The sequence below is a fragment of the Nicotiana tomentosiformis genome, chromosome 12 (genome assembly GCF_000390325.3).
Source record: "Nicotiana tomentosiformis chromosome 12, ASM39032v3, whole genome shotgun sequence".
Lineage (NCBI taxonomy): Eukaryota > Viridiplantae > Streptophyta > Magnoliopsida > Solanales > Solanaceae > Nicotiana > Nicotiana tomentosiformis.
The window spans coordinates 72,669,056-72,693,289 of NC_090823.1; the positions used below are offsets into that span (position 1 = coordinate 72,669,056).

The window sequence follows — 24,234 nt, forward strand, 5'->3', positions numbered from 1 at the left end:
ATTACGGTACCAAGGGCGACTATGTCTTCCAAATATAGATGGTCTTTGGGAAAGAATCATGGCATAAGCTCACACTTCTAGATATTCCGTGCACCCAGGTTCTACAAAAATGTATCATGACCTCAAGGAAGTTTACTGGTGGAATAACATGAAGAGGGGTGTGGCGGACTTTGTGGAAAAATGTTCAAACTATCAACAAGTGAAGGTCGAGCATCAAAGGCCCGGTGGGTTAGCTCAGAGTATAGAAATTCCAATGTGGAAATGGGAAATGATCAACATGGATTTTGTGGTAGGGTTACCGCGCACTCCGCATAAGTTTGACTCAATTTGGGTGATCGTGGTCCGACTCACGAAATCAGCACACTTTTTACCTGTTAAATCCACCGACACTGTGGAACAATATGCTCAGTTGTATATCAAGGAAATAGTCAGGCTTGATGGCACTCCAGTTTCCATCATTTCCGATCGAGGGGCGCAATTCATAGCTAATTTCTGGAAGAAGTTTCAGCAAGGTTTGGGTACGCAGGTAAATCTTAGCACGGCTTCCATCCACAGACTGACGGGCAAGCAGAGCAGACTATTCAGACGCTTGAGGACATGTTGCGTGCGGGTGTGCTTGACTTCAAGGGTAGCTGGGATGATCAATTGCCGCTCATAGAATTTGCTTATAACAACAGCTTCCATGCTAGTATTCAGATGGCGCCATTTGAGGCATTGTATGGTAGAAGATGTAGATCACCGATTGGGTGGTTCGAGGTTGGAGAAGCTGAACTAATAGGACCAGACCTTGTGCATCAAGCTGTGGGAAAGGTTAAGATCATAAAAGAGCGGTTGAAAACTGCTCAGAGTCGTCAAAAATCCTACTCGGATGTTCGTCGCAGAGACTTAGAGTTCAAAGAAGATAATTGGGTGTTCTTGAAGATATCTCCCATGAAGGGGATCATGCGGTTTGGAAAGAAAAGGAAATTAAGTCCGAGGTATGTCGGGACGTATAAAATCATTCAAAGGATAGGTCAGGTGGCGTACAAGCTTGAACTACCACCTGAGATGTCATTAGTACACCCGGTATTCCATGTGTCCATATTGAAGAAGGTAGTTGGAGATCCGTCCGCTATTGTGTCCGTTGCTATTCTTGATAGGCAGTTCCGGAAGTTGAGAAACAAAGAAATTGCATCCGTGAAGGTGTTATGGCGAAATCAACAAGTCGAAGAAGCTACTTGGGAAGCCGAGAATGAAATGAAAGAAAAGTACCCTCATTTGTTTGAATAGCCATGCAATAGTTTTATGAAGTTGTTTCCCCTAAAGTTTGTATCGCTTGTTCGGCTAATATAAAGACACTCCTTTCTAGTTATATGTCCCCCATGAGGTTTCGGTTGGTGTTATTTTGCATTTTGTTGTGTCATTTAATTCTATATATGTTGCTAAGGTGTGTTTCGGGGGCTCTCTGGCAGGTGGATAGGCCTAATTACAAAGGAAACTCTGGCGAAATTTTCAGAAAGTTAGGAAGTTAGGCAATTTTGGAGCTGATGGTATGTGGCATGACTGAAACTGTGTTAAGTGAACCTTGATCCTCATTTAAGGACGAATGATCTTAAGTGGGGGAGGATGTAAGGACCCGTAAAAATTTTAACCAAAAACTCGAGATTTCGTGGTGCCAAGTTAGATTCCTATGTTTTGGATTGAACAGTACCCCACGGACTTAGAGGAAAATGTTTCGCAAAAGAACGCATTTATACGGCCCATTATTCGGCCGCATAATCACTCTGCTGACAGCATAATGGCCACAGAGTGAGGCAGTAAGTTTGGCCTACTTGAGGTCAGTTTTGCGGTCGATTATGCGACCGCATAATCGATATGAGGACCGCATATCGGTCGCATAATTCCTCTTGGGTTTTTGCGGAGGGAGTTCTGCGGTGCATTATGCGACCACAGAACGAGTATGCGGACCGCATACTGGTTGCATACCTGGGCCGTAAGTTTAGGCCCCTTAGGGCCATTTTTACGGTCACTTTGGGGACCGTATAACCATTATGCGGTCGCATATGCGACCGCAGACCTATATCGGGGCACCATTTTTTCTAATTTAAAACCCGACCCCCATTCCGTTAAAACACCCATTTAGTCCATTTTGAAGCTCATTTCTCATATTTCTAGTGAGAGAGAGAGAGAGGGTTCTAGAGGGAGGGCCTAATTTTCATCAATCAATCTTCAACCATCACTCAAAGCTTAGAAATACTCAAGTAGAGCACCCAATTTCTTCATCCAAAAAGGTAAGATTTCATCACCCCCAGCTCTTAATTTCAAATATAGCTATAATGAGGTACTAGGGTAATACTTCATGGGTATGAGAGTGGTTCATCTTGCATGGATGTGATAAAGAGTGTAGGAAAAATAAAAAGTGAACTAGAACTATGAACATTTTCCTAATTTTGGGTTCAATTTGTATATTGCAAAAATAGATTGAGGTTGCTAAGGGTTCCGAATAATTGTAGAGTCTAAAGAAGCACAATTGAGGTATGTATGGCTAACTCTCTTCTTCTTAGAATCGAACTCCTGGTGTCCGAATAATTGGTGTAAGTTCCAACTTGATTATACTAGAATTGTTTGCCTTAGTGTGTTTGATTGAAAGATTCATGTTCCCTAATTGTTTTAGATGGTTACCATACCATCATACTATTTGAGAACGTAATTATGATTTTCCAAGCTTCTTCCCTTATGTGTGAAATGCCTTATGTGATGGTACTTATCGACATGAATGATGATGTTATTTGAACGAATAAAAAGGGAAAGACTTGAAATGTAAAATGTGCCAAAGTGCCAAGAACTATTTAATAAATGAGGTTGTTTGTGCCATGTAATGAAAGATGGGAAAGAGATGTGAATTGAGTGAATAATTGAAAGAGGTTATGTCTCAAGTGAGATGGCTTAGCCGATCGGGCCTAAATCGGACGCCATATCGTACACATGGTGGCATTTGTGTTAGAATTATTGATTTACACTGTGGATATGGATATGTCTCACTTGAGATGGCTTAGCCGGTCGGGCTGAGACCGGACTCCGTGTAAAAACACGGTGGCATTGTGAGTTGTGGCTTTGGCACTAAAGATTATTAATCTAAAAATGATGGAAAGATTAAATTGGAAACTATGTGATCCTTTCTTGGTGTTTTCTTTGTATTTCTATGAAGTACTTATTGATTATTATGACTGCCTTCTCTCTGTTTCACTGTTAATTATACTAAGATTGGTGTTTGCGACCGCGGAATGGGCCGCAGAAATGCCCTATATTACTAAAAAAATTCTTGAACTCCCCAACGCACTGTTCAACCCAAAAAGTACGAACAGTCAACAACGCGTAAGTCTACCCCGGCATTATGAAACCTCGGGTTTTAGGTGAAATATTTGCGGGGCCTTGCATCCTCCCCAACTTAGGATCATTCGTTCTCGAATGAGGGTCAAAATTCACCATTAGCGCCCAATGTGACTTAGTTTCTACAACACACACCAGCAGTTTCAATTTTTGACTAACTCCCTAAATTTCAAAATATTTCGCCCGGGTCTCCCCTGTAATTGGGCATATCCACCTGCTAGAGAATCCCAAAACCAATCCTAACAACATATACAGGAACCAACGACGCAACATAACATTTAAATAATGCCAATTATGGCCTCACGAGTAGTATACTACCAAAAAGGAACACCTTTAACCTCAACTGTACAAATGATACATAATTCATAGAAGGTAAATCTTAGCATTTTCATAGAAAAACTTTCTAAATACAAGGCTATTCAAACAAATGAGGGTACTTCTTCTTCATTTCTTCCTCGGCCTCCCATGTGGCCTCTTCAACTTGCTGGTTCTGCCATAGTACTTTCACGAAGGCAATCTCTTTGTTCCTCAACTTTCGGACTTTTCGATCAAGGATGGAAATTGGAATTTCTTCATAAGTCAATTCTTCATTAACCTCAATGGTCTCAACCGGAACAATAAGTGACGAATCTCCAACTATCTTCTTCAACACGGACACATGGAACATCGGGTGCACTAAAGACATTTCTGGAGGTAGTTCTAGCCTGTAAGCCACCTGACCAATCCTCTAAAAAGATTTGTACGGTTTGACATACCTCACACTAAATTTCCCTTTCTTACCGAATCGCATTATACCCTTTATAGGGGAAACCTTCAAGAATACCCAATCGTCTTCTTTGAACTCCAAATCCCTACGACAAACATCGGAATAGGACTTCTGACGACTCTGAGCAGTTTCTAACCGCTCCTTAATGATCTTAACCTTTTCCATAGCCTAATGCATGAGGTCTGGCCCTATCAACTCCACTTCCCAAATCTCGAACCACCCAATGGGAGATCTACATCTCCTACCATATAAAGCCTCGAACGGTGCCATTTGAATACTGGCATGATAACTGTTGTTGTAGGCAAACTCTATGAGCTGCAAATGATCATCCCAGCTACCTTTGAAGTCAAGAACACAAACGAAAAACATATCCTCAAGCGTCTGAATAGTCCGCTCTGCCTGCCCATTAGTCTGTGGGTGAAAGGTTGTACTAAGATTCACCTGGGTACCCAAACCTTGCTGAAATTTCTTCCAAGAATTAGCCGTGAATTGTGCCCCTCAATCCGAGATAATAGAAACTAGAGTGCCATGTAACCTGACTATTTCCTTGATATACAACTGAGCATGTTGTTCTGCTATGTCGGTAGCCTTAACATGTAAAAAGTGAGCTGATTTCGTGAGTCAATCCACAATCACCAAAATTGAGTCTAATTTGCGAGGAGTGCGAGGTAGACCTATCACAAAGTCCATATTGATCATCTCCCACTTCCACATCGGAACCTGCCAACCTACCGGGCCTTTGGTGTTCGGCCTTTACTTGCTGACAATTTGAACATCTTGCCACAAAGTCCGCTACATTCCACTTCATGTCATTCCACCAATAGACTTCCCTAAGATCATGATACATCTTTGTAGAGCCCGGATGCATGGAATACCTAGAAGTATGAGCCTCGGTCATGATTTTTTCCCGAAGACCATCCACATTTGGAACACATAGATGCCCTTGATACCTTAGGGTACCATCATCCCTACCAAGAGAAAAGGCCATGGTCTTATGTTTATGAATCCCCTCCTTCGGTTGTACCAATAATGGATCGTTGAATTGCTTCTCCATGACTTCCACCACAAGCGACGATTCGGCCCTATTTTGCACAATCACCCCTCCTTTACTAAAGTCCGCAAGACGAACTCCCAAACTAGCCAACTGATGAACCTCCTTGGCCAACAACCTTTGATATGCCTCCAAGTGAGCCAAACTACCCATAGATTTCTGGCTAAGAGCATCCGCCACAACATTAGCCTTCCCCGGATGATACAGAATATCGATGTCGTAATCCTTGAGTAACTCAAGCCATCTCCTCTACCTCAGATTCAATTCCTTCTGTTTGAAAATGTATTGTAGGCTTTTATGGTCCGTGAATATATCTAAATGGACCCCATACAGATAATAATGTCAGATCTTCAATGCAAATACCACCGCCGCAAGCTCTAAGTCATGTGTTGGATAGTTCTTTTCATGATTCTTGAGTTGCCTAGAAGCATAAGATAACACCTTGCCATGTTGCATTAATACACACCCAAGACCGATCCTTGAAGAATCGCAATATACCACAAATCCATCTGTACCCTATGGTAGAGTCAACACCGGTGCCGTAGTTAATCTTGATTTCAACTCTTGGAAGCTCCTTTCACAAGCATCTGGCCATTGGAACTTAACCACCTTCTACGTCAATTTAGTCAATGGAGAGGCAAGGGTGGAGAACCCCTCTACGTAATAAACACAATGATGAATGAGTCAAGATAGGCTGGAACACACTGTGCATCAAGTGCATAAAAGCTGCTGGGGCATTGGTCAGTCCAAATGACATCACAAGGAACTCGTAGTGACTATACGGAGTCCTAAAAGCAGTCTTCGAGATATCTGGCTACCGAATCTTCAACTGATGATAGCCTGAACATAAGTCAATCTTGGAAAACACTCTGGCACCCTGTAGTGGATCAAATAAATCATCAATACGAGGCAATGGATACTTGTTCTTCACTGTAACATTGTTCAGCTGGCGATAATCAATGCATATACCCATAGAACCATCCTTTTTCTTCACAAACAAGACAGGAGCACCCCAAGGTGACACACTGGGCCGAATGAAGCCCTTATCAAGCAACTCCTATAATTGCTCCTTCAACTCAGGAGGAGCCATACGATATAGAGGAATAGAGATGGGCTGAGTTCCCGGCAATAAATCAATGCCAAAATCAATATCTTTGTCGGGTGGCATGCACGAAAGATCAGCTGGAAACATATCTGAAAAGTCCCTCACTATTGGGACTGACTCAACTGTAGGGGTATCAATACTAACATCTCTCACATAAGCTAGATACGCGTCATACCCCTTCTCAACCATTCATCGAGCTTTAAGAAATGAAATAACTCTGCTGGGAGTATACTCTAAGTTACCTCTCCACTCTAATCGCGGTAATCCTGGCATAGCCAGCGTCACGATCTTAGCGTGACAATCAAGAATAGCATAATGGGGTGACAACCAGTCCATGCCTAAGATAACATCAAAGTCTACCATACTGAGCAATAATAAATTGACTCTGATCTCAAAACCACTAAGACCAATCAAACACGACCGATACACGCGGTCCACAACAAGAGAATCTCCCACAGGAGTAGACACATAAACAGGGGAACTTAAGGAATCACGAGATACGCCCAAATACGAGGCAAACTAAGAGGACACATAGTAATAAGTGGAGCCTAGATCAAATAAAATTGATGCATCCCTATGACAGATCGGAACAATACCTGTAATGACAAAGTCGAAAGCAATTGCTTTTGTACGAGCCGGAAGAGCATAATATTTGGCCTGGTCTCCCCCTCTAGGGCGACCTCGACCTCCCTGACCTCCACCTCAAGCTGGCTGAGCAGGTGGGGCAGTAGCTGGTGCTGGAATCATAGCCTGAGGACTCGGTGGAGCACGCGGTGACTGAGTAGTCTGCGGAGGTGCACCCCTCCTAAGTGTGGGGCAATCCCTCACCATATGGCGGGTGTCGCCACACTAAAAACAAGCTCTCAGAGAGCGTGGCTGCTGTGACTGGCTCAGGCCAGGTCTGCTGGACTGACCGCTAAAAGCACCCCATTCAGGAGGCACACTAGACACTAGAGGTGCATAATAAGGCTCCTAGGGCCTAGATGGGGCCAGAATACCACTGGCAGCTGGAAGAGCTGAATGAACAGGGTGACTCACATAACCCCTACCATGGCAAACTGCAGCTAGGGCACGAGTACCACTGTAAGTGCTAGACTCTCGAGACCTCTTGGCCTCCCTCTCCTTTCTATCCCGAGCAAGCATACCCTCCAATCTCCTAGCAATACTCACAACCTGCTGGTAAGAAATATCCATCTCCAACTCTCGGGCCATGCTAAGCCTAATACTGGGGTGGAATCCCTTGATAAACTGACGAACCCTCTCTCGAACTGTGGCAACCAAGGCTGGTGCATGTCGGGCCAAATCATTGAAGTGAACTGCATACTCTGATGCAGTCATAGCGCCCTAGCGCAACTGCTCAAACTCTGTGCGCCATGCGTCTCTGAGACTCTGGGGAACATACTCTCTCAAGAACATGTCCGAGAACTGAGTCCATGTAAGTAAACTGCCTCAGCCGGACTAATCAATGGATAAGCATGCCACCACTGATAGGCTACTCCTCTAAGCTGGAATGCAGTAAAAGAAACCTCACTCGACTCCGCTACACCTATAGTACGGAGAATACGGTGACACTCCTCCAGAAAACCCTAGGCATCCTCTGACGCCAATCCACTGAAGGTAGGAGGGTAGTACTTCTTGTACCTCTCAAGTTTGAGTTGCTCCGCCTCAGAAACTGCTACCCTAATCTCGGGCTGAGCTGGAGCTACTGGCTGCATCGGTAAAATCTTCGAAACCTAGTGGACCTGAACCCGCTGCTCTAGAGTACCGGCGACGGGAGTCTGTGCTCCTCCCCCGACCTGAGATGTGGCAGGTGCAAGTGGAATCAATCCAGCCTGAGCTAAGGTGCTAAACATGCTCGTGAACTGGGCTAGAGTCTCCTGGAGGGCTGGTGCAACAACAGGTACCTCAGGTGCCTGCCCTCCAGCTGGAGCTACTGGGGGCTCCTCTGTCGCAGCTCACGCGGGTGCTCTGGCTGCACCGCGTGGACGTCCTTGGCCTCTACCCTGGTCCCGGCCCCGGCCTCTTGCGGCTCTAGCAGGGGGAGCGGGTGCCTGGTCACCAGATCCTCACCATCGGTGAGAAAGAATAGAATACAGAAGTTTAGACTTTTTTTTACAGAAGTTTAGAATTTTTTATGTCAACAAATTTCGCACGCCAAGGAATCAAAGAAGTATAATTTATTTTCCTAACAGTTCCATAGCCTCCTGAAGATAAGTACAGACGTCTCTGTACCGATCCGCGAGACTCTAATAAACTGGCTTGTGATTCACGACACCTTTGAACCTAGAGCTCTGATACCAACTTATCACGATCCAAACTCCCTTCGTATAACGTCGTGACGGCACCTAGTCTCTACGACTAGGTAAGCCTAATAAATTGCGAAAAATAACAAAATGAAAGTAAAACTTGGCAACTAACAGCAGTAGATAACTGAATAACTAGTAACAATGCCGCCTGACATGTACAATAACCAATACTCTATAAATACACAGTCTTCCCAAAACCCGGAACATCATAAGTCACAAGCTACATAAGGAAAATAGCATCTCTATACACCAGAGTCTAATAAAAGGAATACAGGAAATGTTTGACGTAGGGGAGAATAGAGGGGGACTCCTAGGTCTGCGTACGCGAGCAGATGTACCTTGAAGTCTTCGGAACAACAGCAAATGCACAACTAATAGCGAGGTTGGTATGATGAACCTGGATCTGCACACGAAAACATGTGCAGAAGAGTAGCATGAGCACACCACAATGGTACCCAGTAAGTGCCAAGCCTAACCTCGGTCGAGTAGTGACGAGGTCAAGTCAGGCCCACTGGTAAATAATAAATAAGACAGGAGAATATATAGTATAATAAGAGACTAGAATTTAACAAAAGGAAACACAGCAAGGCAACAGTACAACACACAGGGGTAAGCAGCAGGGGATCTCCCGAGATACCGTCTCGTAGTCCCAAAATAAATATACAAGGAGAACTCCCGAGGTACCGCCTCGTAATCTCAAAACTAAATATACAGGGAGAACTTCTGAGGTACCGCCTCGTAGTCTCAAAATAAAATATGCAGGGAGAACTCCCGAGGTACCGCCTCGTATTCTCAAAAGTAAATGTGCAGGGAGAACTCCTGAGGAACCGCCTCGTAGTTTCAAAAGTAAATGTGCAGGGAGAACTCCCAAGGAAACGCCTCGTAGTCTCAAAAGTAAATGTGTAGGGAGAACTCTCGAGGAACTGCCTCGTAGTCTCAAAAGTAAATGTGCGGGAAGAACTCCCTAGGAACTGCCTCGTAGTCTCAAAAGTAAACACATAGCTCAAACCAATAAATACAACAGTTAACAGCAAGATTTCTACAGTTATATTGATAAAGGACAAGGAAAAGTAGGAAATCACTAGGCATGCTTCACAGAGTTCAAATAAACAGTTAAAGCACGTAGACATGCGATATTAGACTAAACAGGATAACTACACATATTGGAATAGCTCAATTAAGAATGAAAATAGACTAATACTCATTTAAACGGTATAACTCAAATTAAAGGAAAAATGAGTTGCTACTCAGTAAAATAAATCGTGTTTTACAACAAATAGCTCACATATCACAATAGTACCAAATCCTAGAGGATTTCCCCCACACAAGGTTAGGCAAGCCACTTACCTCGAACCAAGCTCAATCAATCGGTAACAATGCCTTTTTCACGAATATCCGACTCCGAATGGCCAAAATCTAGCCAAAATCAATTACATACCATAAATACAACTATAAGAAACTAATCTAATTAATGAAATCAAAGCTAAAGCAAGAAATTAGAAAATCGCCCCAAAAAGCCTCATCGGGCCCACGTCTCGAAATCGATTAAAAATTACAAAATATGAACACCCATTCACTCACGAGCCCGGTTATGTAATTTGTTTTGAAATCCGACCTCAATTTGAGGTCTAAATCCCCATTTTACAAAAAAGCATAATTCTACCCAAAACCCCCAATTTCCACCATGAAAACACAAGATTTTTGGTTAAAATCTTAGGAAATGTAGTGAAAGATTGAAAGAAACTAGTTTAGAATCACTTACCAATGATTTGGGGAAGAAAGGTTCTTTGAAAAATCGCCTCTAGGGTTTCTTGTTTTGAAAATTTGAGAGAATGAACCAAAATCCCGTCTAAGTCCCCTTTTGATCAGTTGCAGATATCGCATTTGCGACCTAGGAATCGCAAATGCGAGCCCGCAAATGCGAAGAAACAATCGCAAAAGCAAAGTCCTCCCATCTCTACTTTCATCGCATTTTTGATGACTTGTTCGCAAATGCGAACATTGATCTTCCGCATTTGCGACCAAGCCTGCCCCAGCCCCACTTCGCAAATGCGAAGTATTGTTCGCAATTGCAAACTCTGGCCTCCCCGCAATTGCGACCTCTTGATCGCAATTGTGAACTCATGTTAACCCAGGTACTCTTCGCAAATGCGAAGAATTTGCTCGCAAATGCGAGCCTGTCAGGATTGGGGAATGTTCGCAAATGCGAATACTGATCTCGCAATTGCTAGATGAGATACCAGTTACCAGAAATTGCAGAACCAGCTGAGTTTTCTAAGTCCAAACCACTCCTTAGCCTATCTGAAACTCACCCGAGTCCTCGGGGCTCGAAACCAAACATGCACATAAGTCTAAAAACATCATACGAACTTGCTTACGCGATCAAATCGCTAAAATAACACCTAGAACTATGAATCGGGTACCAAAATCAAATGAAATTTCAAGAAACTTTAGAATTGCTATATTAACAACCGAACGTCCGAATCACGTCAAACCAACTCCGTTTCTCACCAAATTTGACAAATAAGTCATCAATATAGTATTGGACCTATACTGGGTTCCAGAACTAAAATATGGATCCGGTATCCAAAAAGTCAAACATTGGTCAAACATTTCAAAGTCATTAAGCCTTTAACTTTCAATTTCAACAAAGTGCGATAACTCGAATTAGGGACTTCCGAATTCGATTCCGGACATACGCCCAAGTTTCAAATCACGATACGGACCAGTCGGGATCATCAAAATATAAATCCGAGCTCGTTTGCTCAAAACATTGACCGAAGTCAACTCAAATAGATTTTAAGGCAAAAAATTCATATTTTCTCAATTTTAACATAAAAGCTTTCCGAAAAAATACTCGGACTGCGTACGCAAATTGAGAAAGGCTAAAATGAGGTATTTAAGGCTTCAAGGCACAGAATTAGGTTCTAAAACATAAGATGACCTATCGGGTCATCACAATATAGGCAGTGGTTCTTGACCGTTGGCTTGAGATCTTTCGGTCAAAATATCTTCAGCTAATTTGAAGGACGAGATTTATTATTTTCTTTTTTAGGCAGATTTATTCTAAGAGAATGACCCTAAGGATGCCTTTAAGTCTAGTCAATATATGAGGATTGGATTCATGATTGATATATTAAACAAGATCTCCTTCCTTGTGCTTCCTTCTTCTTCTTAATATGCTTATGATATTTTCAGATCCTCCAAGATGAATCATTGACAAGTCTTGGATTGCGAATCCATTGCTGAGTCTTTCCTCTAGGCTTCTAGTCTTTCATGCTAAACAAATGCGTGCTGAGTTTTCTGATTGATACTCCTTTTATTTATCCTTGATTTCGGATCTTCCTTCAATTTCTTTTTTGATCTCTTTTCCCTTTTCCTTCTCCTGATCTCCCTTAGATTTTTCTTTTGAACTCTTTTGTTGTTCCACTTCCCTGCATAGATTCAATTTATTTCTCAAAAAAACTTTACATGTTGGTATTAGTAACTATATCATTTTAGCAAAGGCGCTTTAGATGCATACGAGTACAAATTAATACAAAGCAGAAAGGATTCGATTATAGATTCGTGTGCTATGGCCTAAATATTTCAAATTGATGGCAAAGTAGAGAGACATATAGATGGGATCCTATATTGAATTGCTGATTGGGGTGGATGTGAGATGTATAGAGGTTAACATACAATACTGAATTCGAGATGTTAGAAGGTGCACCTGATGAGTCCAGTCCATTGCATATTCAATTTTTTTAATATTTTATTTGTAATTAACTTTCGAGTATCGTAATTCTACAAAATATAAATGGTACGTGCAAGTAATTAATTTGAAATGTGCCATGTTCTAAGCTGCTAAACCAATTACCTATTGACATATATCTAGGTTTTCCTACGAGACATCTTCACATGGGTGCGCACACATCTTACTACATCTATTTAATTTTTTCATAATTTATTCAAATAGATTACAAAGGTAAGAAGTAACTCTATTGTGCATAAATTAGTGATTGCACATCTTCACATGGGTGCGCACACATCTTACTACATCTATTTAATTTTTTCATAATTTATTCAAATAGATTACAAAGGTAAGAAGTAACTCTATTGTGCATAAATTAGTGATTGCGAAATTATTTAAATTCAAACTCAAACACAGTAACTAGGATCGAACTTATTGAATACTTACTAGTTACTCCTACTAAACTTTGAGAACATTTTCACTTGGCTCGTAGGAAAAATACAGAAGACCCCGTGAATTGCGGATCAAATGAAATTTTGTTAAATTTAAATCGAATGGTTAAAAACATGACCACGTGGACTAGCTGTGATCTGACAATTTAAACTTGTTAGGTTCTTCCGTACTCCTCGTATGGAGACAAACCGCTGTTGCAGCTCCGAATTAGACGCTGTAATGACAATATTGCTTCCCCCCCCCCCCCCACAAACCACCTTGCAAGTGAGGCTTGCTCAGTTGGTAAAATCATCTCCACCACAACCGTTAGGCTTTGGGTTCGAGTCACGCTGGAGAGAAAGTGTGAAAACATTATAGATTCTCCTAATTTGGGAGGCTTTGTGGGGCCATTACATTTGTGTGATTATAAAAAAAAAATTCTCATTAAAGGAAAAATAGATAAAATAAAGAATTTAAAGTTCAATTATTTTCAATTGTAGAAATGTGTCAGTTATTTTGAAATGGACTAATAAAAAAAATGTGTCAACTAAATTAAAATAGAGTGAGTACTATATAGCACACTTGTTTGTCTCTTTTGCTTGTTGAAATTTGACTCGTCGTCCACATACTTTTATCCATTAAAAAGAAAAATAATACGTAGTCTTTGTTTGAATCTTTGAAATATAAGTACAAAAAAGGCAACGCACTTTGACAACTTGACGTATAAAATTGGAGTATATATTGTGGAACCTGAGTACGTATATATTTTTGTCTTCTTGAGGAATGATAAAGTCGGGAGAGGGTCGAGTTTCAAGTAAGGGAAATGTGGCATTCTTAAATATTACTTTAAACAATAATATAAATGAAAACATCAGATAACATTGAACATTATTTTCAAACTATCCAATCTAAGAAAAACATTTCTCTAATTTTGTTTAATTTCACTAGTAACTTTTTGTATTATCATTTCTGTCATATAGAATAGTAAGTGAAAAGTGATACAATCAAATTTTAGTCATTGTATTGTAACATTTTTTTAACATTCGCTGTTAAACTTCATATTTATGCATCATAAAAGAAAATAATGTTTGTAATCTTATCAGAATTTATGAGATCATAGCATTTAACTGTTTAGATAAAAAAGATAGTAGCATTTTACGGTTAATTATAAGAAGACCATCCAAATTTATATTTTGTGCATCTCTACTATGTTTGCCATTTGAATGTGCAAAATTAATTACCTTTGTCATTTTAATAGGATAAATGTCTTTACTAGCGTGTGCAAAGTGAGTACTACTAATACCGGTTTGACAAAAAGAAATTACAATCTTGAACACAAAGTTTATTTAGTGAGCAAATCTATTCAAAGCATAGTTCTTTAAGTGTAAAATGAAGCATAAAAAGGGTATACAATTAAAAAAGAATGAAGTATTAGAATAGTGAAAGCCCTTTTTCCCTTCCTATTTTGCTTTCTCTAGAACGTCTAATTGCTCATTCATCTATCCCAATTAGGAATTGTTTATTCGTAAAACGGTACAGTCGAATTTATACGTGATTTGTAGAAAAGTGAATTAATTTGATCTTGAAATAATATAATAATTGAAGAAATATATAATACTTAGCCTTGAATTATAGATAAAAACAACAGAGACGACAATTTCTGGAACAGTGTTTCCGGGCACAGCGATGATGAGATCAAAAATCAAGAAAGTAAAATTGTATAAAGCTTTGCATAGAATAGAATGTAGGTTTAGCCAGAAAATTCGTCTTATTTACAATGATAACTGAGCTCACTATTTATAGCTATGTCTAGGGAAGGAAGTCCTAGGATCATGTCCTCTTTTAATATCAATTATGAAGGTCATTGTTGAAGACGTAGCGGTGAATATAAATGTCAAATTCTCTGTAATGGACCGTCGCTCTTAATGCTGCAGAATATTCCCTATTAAATGCTACCGGGCGCAGAGTATTTAACACACCTTTATGAACGTTATCCTTTTCGGTGACAAGCGAAATGGCTGCGTTCAGTCTTCGGTCATTCCTGTCTTGGGTTCCACGTGTCCTCTCTTTAGACGTCCACGTGTCAGATCATATTTCACCATATACAGGGATGTTCGAGGTTCGGTTTGGATAAGTTTTTTTTCAAAAAAGAAACCAAACCAAATAAGTTTTAAATATTGGAACTAAACTAAACTAATTAAGTTGATTTTTTATCGATTCGGTTCATGTCGGTATTTATCGATTTTTTAATTTTTTCGATTATTTATCGGGGTTTTTTAAGAGACATACACTACCAAGCACATATTTCAACGATTAAATTTTCAACTTAACACTATCAAATCAACTACTCTTCGAGAAATCTATCATTTACCAAGATATATTAATGATAATTGAATCAAATAGTAATGAATAATTTAAGGATTCAATTAGAAATAGATTATTTATAACATGAAATTGATTCTTGTATTTAGCAAAAGAAAACTACCAATCAAATTAGAATATAAAAGTAAAGAACTCGATTATTATAATTGCAAATAACTAGACTAAAAGTGCAAACGATTAACATGTACCATAAAGTTTTAGAAACTTTGTATAAAATATATATATATATATATATATATATATATAATAATAATAATAATAATAATAATAATAATAATAATAATAATAATAATAATAATAATAATAATAATAATAAATTTTAAGTAACTACTTCTATAGTCGGGTTGGTGTGATTTTTTTCCGGTTATTTTTTGATTAAAACCAAAAAGCCAAACCAAATTTGATTGGTTTTTAAAATTCAAAACTAAAAGCAAATCAAACCAAAAAAGTATCATTTTTTGATCGATTTTCGATTTGGTTTGATTTTTCGAGTTTTTCAAATATGGAGCTGATATTACCAACTGGGAAATTTTCTATAAATGGAAATAAGGAAAGAGTTTCCATTAATAGATTTAACCCAATTAGAACGGTACCTAACTATACCTGTTAATCGGGCCGGGCTGGCCCGTTTACAACCCGGTTCAGCCCGGTACTGTAGCGTTTGGGGCGGACTGGGACGGGTTGGGTGGGGAGCGAGTTTTAGACGAAAAGTTTTTGAATACCGGTGCACCGGAACCCGCTTAGCCCGGTAACCCGTTAACGGATTTTTAACGGGCCACAGCCCGGTCCAGCCCGATTTTCGTTACAAATATTTTTTTTTAAAAATTTTCTGGACCGTTGCCAGCGGGCAAATTCAAAAATGACCGTTGGCCAACGACCCTTTTTTGCAGAAATGGCTATTTCGGCCTACCCCTTAAGAAAATAGCTCATTCACCCCTAATATTTGATAAATTATAATTTAGCCTTTTAAAAACTATAAATAGCCTCCCTTCTTCTTCATTTTTCCTCACAATTCACTCTCTTACTACTCTAATTCTCTCTCAATTCTCTCTTGATAATATTGATTATTGTTCTTAAATTCTCAATTACTTATTATTTCAAGTTTCATCAAATATTTAGTTTAGCCATTACAAAATTATTATTATCAAATATCAAGTATTCAAGTGAAGTGTGGTATCAAGTATCAACTATCAAGTATCGGTCTATCAATTGAAGTTTGATTTTTTATATCAAATTTAGTGCGGCATCCGGAATCCACACTCGTTCCATCTCTTTGTCTTCTTTGGTGTACACTTATTTTATTATTTAGAATTATTAATTTAATTTACATAATGAATATATTTAGAGCAGCCAAAAAAGCGTGCACTAGTAGAGGTGGTAGTAAGAAAACTTCCAAAAGATCAAGAGGTGGTGTTGGTTCTTCTAGTAGCTTTACACATATTATTGCTTTTAAATATGATGAAGATCAAAGTCATACTGGTGGCATTTATAAGTAATACTATCCATGAAGTTGCTATATTTTATAATCTTGCAGAAAATTTTTTGTGTATGTCATTTGATAATGCTTCTAACAACAATGATGTTATTACAATATTAAAATTGCATCTACACCCACCACTTCATGAAATATTTCATGTTGGATGTGCATATCATATTTATAACTTGATTGTGAAAAGTGGCCTTGAATTATTTAGAGATGATATCACTTTAGTTAGAAGAGCTGTTGGTATAATTCAAGAAAATAATAGAAGTGCTAGATTAAATGCATTTAAGGAAAAATGTGTACACTATGGACTAAAACCAAGACTCATACCTAAAGAAATAGTTACTAGGTGGAATTATACTTATTTATTCTTAAAATATTGTTATAAATATAGAATGCCTATAACTGAAGTTGCTAATTCTCATTGTACCGATCCTAACCGTTTATTAACATCTAGAACTTGGGATGTCATTGAACATGTTGTAAAAAATTTACAAAAATTTTATGTGGCTACACTTGAGTTTTCTGGAGCTTATTATCCTACTATTGCAAATGGTTTAGTTCATATTGCTGAAATTTCTCTTTTACTACATAATTTGAAGAAGAAGGAATGATATACTTATGTTGTTGAATCTATGCTAGATAAGCTTAAAAAATATTTCTACCCAATTCCCCCTATCTACCTAATTGGTGCTATTTTAAACCCTTCTATCAAAATGGCCACTTGCCGCCAATTAATCAGTGCTTTATATTCTTATATGGATATTTGACCAACTGAAACTCTTGATATTGACACTTGTATTTATGATCTACACAAACATTTACAAACTTTATATAATTATTATGCTAACATTGTTGATGCTTCATTTGCTGTAGATGCAAATATTCCTTCAAGTTCAGTTTCAACATCTGGGACCGGTGCTTTGGATGATAATGATGGTATTGAAGATTATTTGATTTGGTCTACACTAGGAGAGCATCAACAAACCAGTAGCAGGAATATTGATGAAGTCCAATTCTACTTGCAAAAGTCAGCAGAGCTCCGCACAAAGGAATTTCTATTGCTGGGTTGGTGGAGGAGCAACGAAATCAATTTCCTGTTCTTTCGGCAATGGCTCGAGATGTGCTAAATGTGCTGATTTCAACAGTCGCATCAGAGAGCGCATTTAGCCAAGTAAGGCAACAACTAGAAAATACCCGTCATTCATTGGGCAGCAACGCTTTGGAAATTCTAGTGTGCTTCAGAGATTGGATAAGATCAGAACGGCGAAATCAAGGGCGTGACGAGGTAGATGAAGCGGATGACCAAGAAATTGGAGATATAATGGTTTATGGTTCCGATTCAACTAATGGCGGAAATCAAGAACCTCATTTGACATGGATGAACTTACAAAAATGATGCAAAACATGTGATGTACTATTTCTTATTTTTTATAATTGTTGTAAACTTTTAATTTCCAAGTTCAAAAATAAAAAAAATCGAAAAAGAACTTGCAAATTAATTTGAAGTATTATATATTATTCAATAAAAATATCAAATGAAAGCCTTCGGAACTTGATCTTTACATATTGCCTATTGGTCTTATTAAATAATTTTTTTTAGCCACTTACTTTCAAATTTCAATTTTAAAATTTTAAAATTCAAATTTCAAATTTAAAACTTTAAACTTCAAAGTTTAATTCTAAGCCTTAAAAGTTTGCAAATACTTAAGTATCAATAACATTGAATAAGAAAAATAAAATTTACTTTAAAAAAAGAAAAATAGTAGGCCCGGTCCGGACCCGTTAAGCCCGAACCCGGACGGGCCCAAAAAAACTCGAAAATATACAATCCGCTAACAACCCGCTAATTCAGCCCGCTAACCAGTCCGGAACGTTAAACGGACGGGCTGGTTTTTTTTTGCGTACAATCCGTCCTAGCCCTCCCGTTAAACACCCATATACCTAACATAGAAAACGAAGGAAGAAATATAAAATTCATGACTTGTAAAATTCCGATCATAATTTAAATAATGAAGCAGGGGTAAAATGGTAAATCAGGAGAACAACTATTGACAGGTGTGCTTACCGACATACTCGGAGGTCGGCAATGTCCACCCGGTGAGTCGGGGAGACAACATCCTCGTGTAATTTATTTTCCCCTTCAATTTTTAATTTCTTTTTTCTATTTTGCTATTTTTTTGTTCCATAAATAACTCATTAAATAATTTCTCTTATTAAGATCCACTTTGCAAGTAGGTAAATAGTATAAATTACGCACCTTAGAATTTAATACTATTTCAAATATTCCTAACCATTCCTTTTTTTTTTTTTACTTAAACTTGTATTTTATGTCCTTAAACGAATTACGTGGTCATGGAATCAGAATTTTTACCAAAAAGAATAATAAGAAAAACCCTTTCTGCCTCTATAGATCTACCCTTGTGCATAAACATCAATCTATCTAATTTTGTGTGAGGAGTTCGGTCTCTTCAAATTTTAAATAAAAAGAAATAAGAGTAATCATATCATATATATAAATATAAAAGTAAAATAAAGTAAAGTAGTACTTGGTCACATGCATTCATTCATTTCTACTCATTCTCACCTCCGCTGTTTTATTTTTTCTCATTATTAATAAAAAGCTGTTTCCTCTCTCTCTCTCTCTCTCCCTCTCTCTCTCTCTCTCTTTTTCTCCATCTCTATCTCAAGATTGCTTTCTTTCTCAACAAAAATTTTGTTAAAGTTTTGTGATCAAAATCGTCAAATGTATTGTTGAATTCTTGATTCGGCAGAGCATTTGATGAAGCCTCCTTGGTTGCTCTTCTTTTATTTCTTTTCCTAATCTTGTAAGTTGCATCAAATTTTTCTTATATAAACTCTTTTGAGTTTTTGTTTTCTTTTCTTTTAAAAGTATACTTTAATGCATATAAGAAAAAGATTTCATTTTCTGTTGTATTTCCAATCATACATATTGATAGTTATTATTGATGAAGTTCTGAAAGGAATTGAATCCAGCTTCATTGTGTTGTTAGGTTTATTAGAGATTGAAGATTAGCTTGCTATTTATTGAAAGCTTTGTTTCTTCATTTGCAAATTTAAATTCTATATATATGTTTCCTTTTTAAAACTTTTTTTCTTCTTTAATTTGATTAGGAATATTAATTTAATTGATGGTTTTACAAATTGTTTGAACCACAAGTCATTCTTGTTTCCCTGGTTCTACTTTGACATTTTGTTGACCTGGCTTTCATCTCTCTTATTGCAAATCTGGTGTTTGCACTTTTTCTTTTTTGATGAAATAAACATATTTGCTGATCGTCTTATTTATTATTGTTCTTGTGATAATCTCATTGTTGGTGAAATTGTTGTTACATACAGGTGATTGAGAGAGTTTATATTCTATTCGATATTCGATGTTGATGATGGAGAATGCTGAGGTTGAGGAAAACTTGTTATCTATTGGAGAGCCTAAGGTATGCAAGTGGGCAGGTTTATTGTTGTTTATTGGATCTATGTAGAGCTACAACTAGGCAAATTCTTCAATTTGGTTTTTGAAATGAAAACACTTTGCAGAGTGAGTGGTGATTAGCTTTGATTTCATTCTAAGTTGGATGATTCTATGGTTTTCTCAATAAAGTTGCTTGTGTGAATTGTAGTTACATGGAGGAATGTGCAAGAGCTTATCGGCTATATACGCCAAAGTGCTGGGAATATTTCCTGAACTAGAAGCTGCCCGACCTAGAAGCACATCTGGTATTCAAGCATTATGTGCTTTGCACATAGCCCTTGAGAAGACAAAGAATATTCTTCAGCATTGTGCTGAATGCAGTAAACTTTACCTGGTAATCATTGCTGTAAATGTGTACAAATGAAAATTGCTAGTTCTAAGATATAACTATAATTTATTTGCTCATGCAGTACGTTTTTTACCAAGCAGAAGTAGTAAAAAGAGCTGCTCCCAATTCTTGCTTAATGACTACATTCTTCTTCACGGGTCCCTTCCCCCTACCCCTAACCTTTTCTTTTTCACAATTTATATTTATGTTTTCAGGCTATAACAGGGGACTCTATAGTTCTAAAGTTTGAGAGAGCAAGATGTGCTCTTGAAGATAGTCTAAAGCGTGTTGAAGATATAGTACCACAAAGTATTGGCGGTCAGGTAATGTTCTCTTATTTCTTTAGTATATCAAGTAAATTCGTTGTTGTTTCAATTAAAATTTAGGCTCTTGTGCAAATACAATGGTGGATTCTTTTTTCTTTTGTTTTGTTAGGAGGAGGATATGAGTTTGTGTTAGTGCCATTGGTTAATTTGACAAAATGAATATGTACTCATAAATCATTTACTCACAGTTTGATTCTGATGGTAACCTCAGATATCTGAAGTTCTAAATGAACTTGAGGGGATTGAGTTCTCACTTAATCCGTTGGAGAAGCAAGTGGGTGATGACATAATTACATTGCTTCAGCAAGGAAGAAAATTCAATGGTAATGACAACAATGAACTCGAGTCATTTCACCAAGCTGCCTCAAGACTTGGTATAACTTCTTCAAGAGCTGCACTTAGAGAAAGAAGGGCTCTGAAAAAGCTCGTTGAACGAGCCAGGGCAGAAGAGGATAAAAGGAAAGAGTCAATTGTTGCTTATCTTTTGCATCTGATACGAAAATATTCAAAGCTGTTTAGATCTGAATTATCAGATGACAATGATTCACAGGGTTCAACACCTTGTTCACCCACAGTTCAGGGATCCTTCGAGGATGGTATTGGACCCGGAGGCAATATTATTCATGCCTTTGACCGACAATTCTCTAAGCTTAGTTCTTTTAATTTTAAACCAAACTTTAGGAGGTCAGATCAGATGCCTCTTCCTCCTGAAGAGTTGAGGTGTCCAATATCGTTACAGTTAATGTATGACCCTGTGATAATTGCTTCTGGGCAAACATATGAAAGGATTTGCATTGAGAAGTGGTTCAGTGATGGGCATAACACTTGCCCAAAGACTCAGCAGGAGCTCCCTCATCTTGGTTTAACTCCTAATTATTGTGTGAAGGGTCTGGTTGCTAGTTGGTGCGAACAGAACGGGCTTCCTATTCCAGATGGCCCACCAGAGTCCCTTGATCTCAACTACTGGAGACTGGCTTTATCTGAAAGTGAGTCCACGAATTCCAAATCTACGGGTAGTATTGCATCTTGCAAATTCAAAGGCGTCAAGGTGGTTCCTTTGGAAGATAGCAGTATTATTGAAGAGGCCGAAGGAAATGAAGTAGATGAACCCATGCAGGAAGATGAGCTTCAAGTCAATTCTTTCGAAAGATATGACGACTTCTTAGCGATCTTAAATAAAGGGGAAGATTTCAGGAAAAAATGCAGAGTGGTAGAACAGATCAGGCATCTGCTGAAGGATGATGAAGAAATCAGGATTTATATGGGAGCAAATGGCTTTATCGAAGCATTACTAGGATTTTTGGAGTGTGCTGTACAAACCAGGAATGAGATTGCTCAAGAAATCGGAACCATGGCCCTCTTCAACCTTGGTGTGAATAATAACAGGTGTGTTCTCTTGTGGGTTATTATATTATGGTAGTAGAATCGCAGATCAGTTTTTCCTAAGGACCTCTAACTAAGGAAGATAGATAGTACTGATTCTGTCCAGCTGTCAAATAATATATGCCTTTCTGATGAACTGCTTGCATTGGCATCCCATAAGTCAAATAGCTTTGAATTTCTTGATATCTTTCATTGGTCCACAAATTACTGCATCTTCCTGGAGAAAATTTCACAGTCATTCATTTCCAATTTCATTTTGCTCATGTGTAGCACAGGTTGATTTCAGACAGCTACAATCTTGATTTTGTCGAATGAAAATCATGTAAAGTAGTCAGAATTAGGTTAACAGGTACTTGAACTTATCCGAAAGTAAATAAAAGAACAGGTTAACAAGCACATGATTATATGTATTTCTTGATATCTTAAATTGGATCTGCTTAGCATGACTTCTTTTCATGTCCTTTTGCCGCTGCCTCATTAAGCATCTAACTATGCGATTTATATTCCATTTCAATAATTACCACAGCATGTTTTTCCTAAGTGAAGTGCTTCTTTACCTTTTTTAGTTCCAAAAGAATCTTTGTGCTTTTATTAGAATGGTGCTCAAAAATTTGCCATGCACTTATAACAAGTAACCAACATTTCTGACATTTTTCCAACTTGCTCTTCAGGAACAAGGAATTGATGCTGGCGGCAGGAGTACTTCCATTGCTGGGAAGAATGGTTGCTACTTGTAGTGCAACAATTGCAGCAACTGCCCTTTACCTGAATCTTTCCTGTCTCGAGGAAGCCAAGCCCGTTATTGGTTCTTGTGAAGCCATTCCATTCTTGATCGGAGTCCTTCAGCATGAGACTGATACTCATTGTAAGCTGGATGCCCTCCATGCACTTTTTAATCTCTCGACTAATCAAACAAATATACCCCACCTCCTGGCAGCTGGCATTCTGGATGGCCTGAAAACCCTTATGTCGTATACGGATGACCATACGACAGAAAAATGCATAGCTGTTCTTATAAACCTAAGCTTAAGTAAATCTGCAAAGGAAGAAATCATGTCATCTCCGGGCCTTATCAGTAGGCTAGCAACTGTTTTAGACATTGGGGAGCCTTTAGAACAGGAGCAAGCTGCAGCTTGTCTGCTGATATTATGCAATGGAAATGAGAAATGTAGCCAAATGGTCCTTCAAGAAGGAGTGATACCTTCGTTGGTGTCAATATCTGTAAATGGGACTATGAGAGGAAAGCAGAAAGCTCAAAAGCTTTTGATGTTGTTTCGCGAGCAGAGACAGAGGGAACCCTCACTGGTTCAAACTCAGCCGCGGATTGAAAAGAGCGAGATGTTGGCGGTGCCTCCTGAAGATTCAAAGCCATTATGCAAGTCAACCTCGCGGAAAAAATTGGGGAAGGCTTGGAGTTTTTTGTGGAAGAACAAGAGTTTTTCTGTGTACCAGTGTTAAGTACTTCTCATTTCACCAGTATGTAAATTTCTAATCTCTCCCTTTCTCATTTTCTGTCCTGTCCCAAAGGGCAAATTTACTTTTTTGGTGGAAGAGATGTACAGGTCTGGCACTCTAGGATTAGCATCCATAGCCAATAGGGGTCCATAAATTAATGCTTTAGCTCCATCCTTCACAGTGAAAAAGCAGCCATTGGATGTGAATATAAGCTGTTATTTCTTGAGATATATGTAGCTACTAGCTTTTCTTTCTTGGATGAATGTAGTTCATCTTTATACAGTCCAAAATGGAGGAGACTGGGATACCAAATTATATAGAGAGTTATCTCATACCTATGCTGGTTAGAGGTAGCAGGTATCCGGTGAAAACTGGTTAGGTGAAAACTGGTTAGAGGCATCCGGTGAAAATAGTTGAGGTGTGTACAAGTTGATTTGCACACTTCCGGTGATTAACGAAGACTTTGATGGGTGGTTGCACTAGATTAGGCAATAATGAGATCAACATTTTAGTTAATGATATGGAGAAAGATGGTGATATCAATACACAAGAAGCTCTGCAAATTCCGGAGGTACATCATTTTTCGAATTAGACGCGTTTCTATCTTAATATGGATATATAATCT

The 24,234-nt window shown here is 38.5% G+C and overlaps 2 protein-coding genes across 2 annotated transcripts; one reads left to right on the plus strand and one right to left on the minus strand.

The window, feature by feature from the left end:
- Window positions 1-3,784: 3,784 nt before the first annotated feature.
- LOC138902859 (uncharacterized) lies at window positions 3,785-4,300 on the minus strand. Its single transcript, XM_070190760.1, has 2 exons — window positions 4,193-4,300; window positions 3,785-4,096 (listed from the first exon to the last, which is right to left on the minus strand). The coding sequence occupies exons 1-2, from the start codon at window positions 4,298-4,300 to the stop codon at window positions 3,785-3,787; spliced, it is 420 nt and encodes a 139-aa protein (XP_070046861.1).
- Window positions 4,301-19,282: 14,982 nt separating this feature from the next.
- LOC104108478 (U-box domain-containing protein 45) lies at window positions 19,283-23,837 on the plus strand. The gene is made up of 6 exons (XM_009617517.4): window positions 19,283-19,455; window positions 19,988-20,082; window positions 20,266-20,451; window positions 20,661-20,768; window positions 20,983-22,157; window positions 22,826-23,837. The coding sequence occupies exons 2-6, from the start codon at window positions 20,023-20,025 to the stop codon at window positions 23,610-23,612; spliced, it is 2,316 nt and encodes a 771-aa protein (XP_009615812.1). The 5' UTR covers window positions 19,283-19,455; window positions 19,988-20,022; the 3' UTR covers window positions 23,613-23,837.
- The last annotated feature ends 397 nt before the right edge of the window (window positions 23,838-24,234 follow it).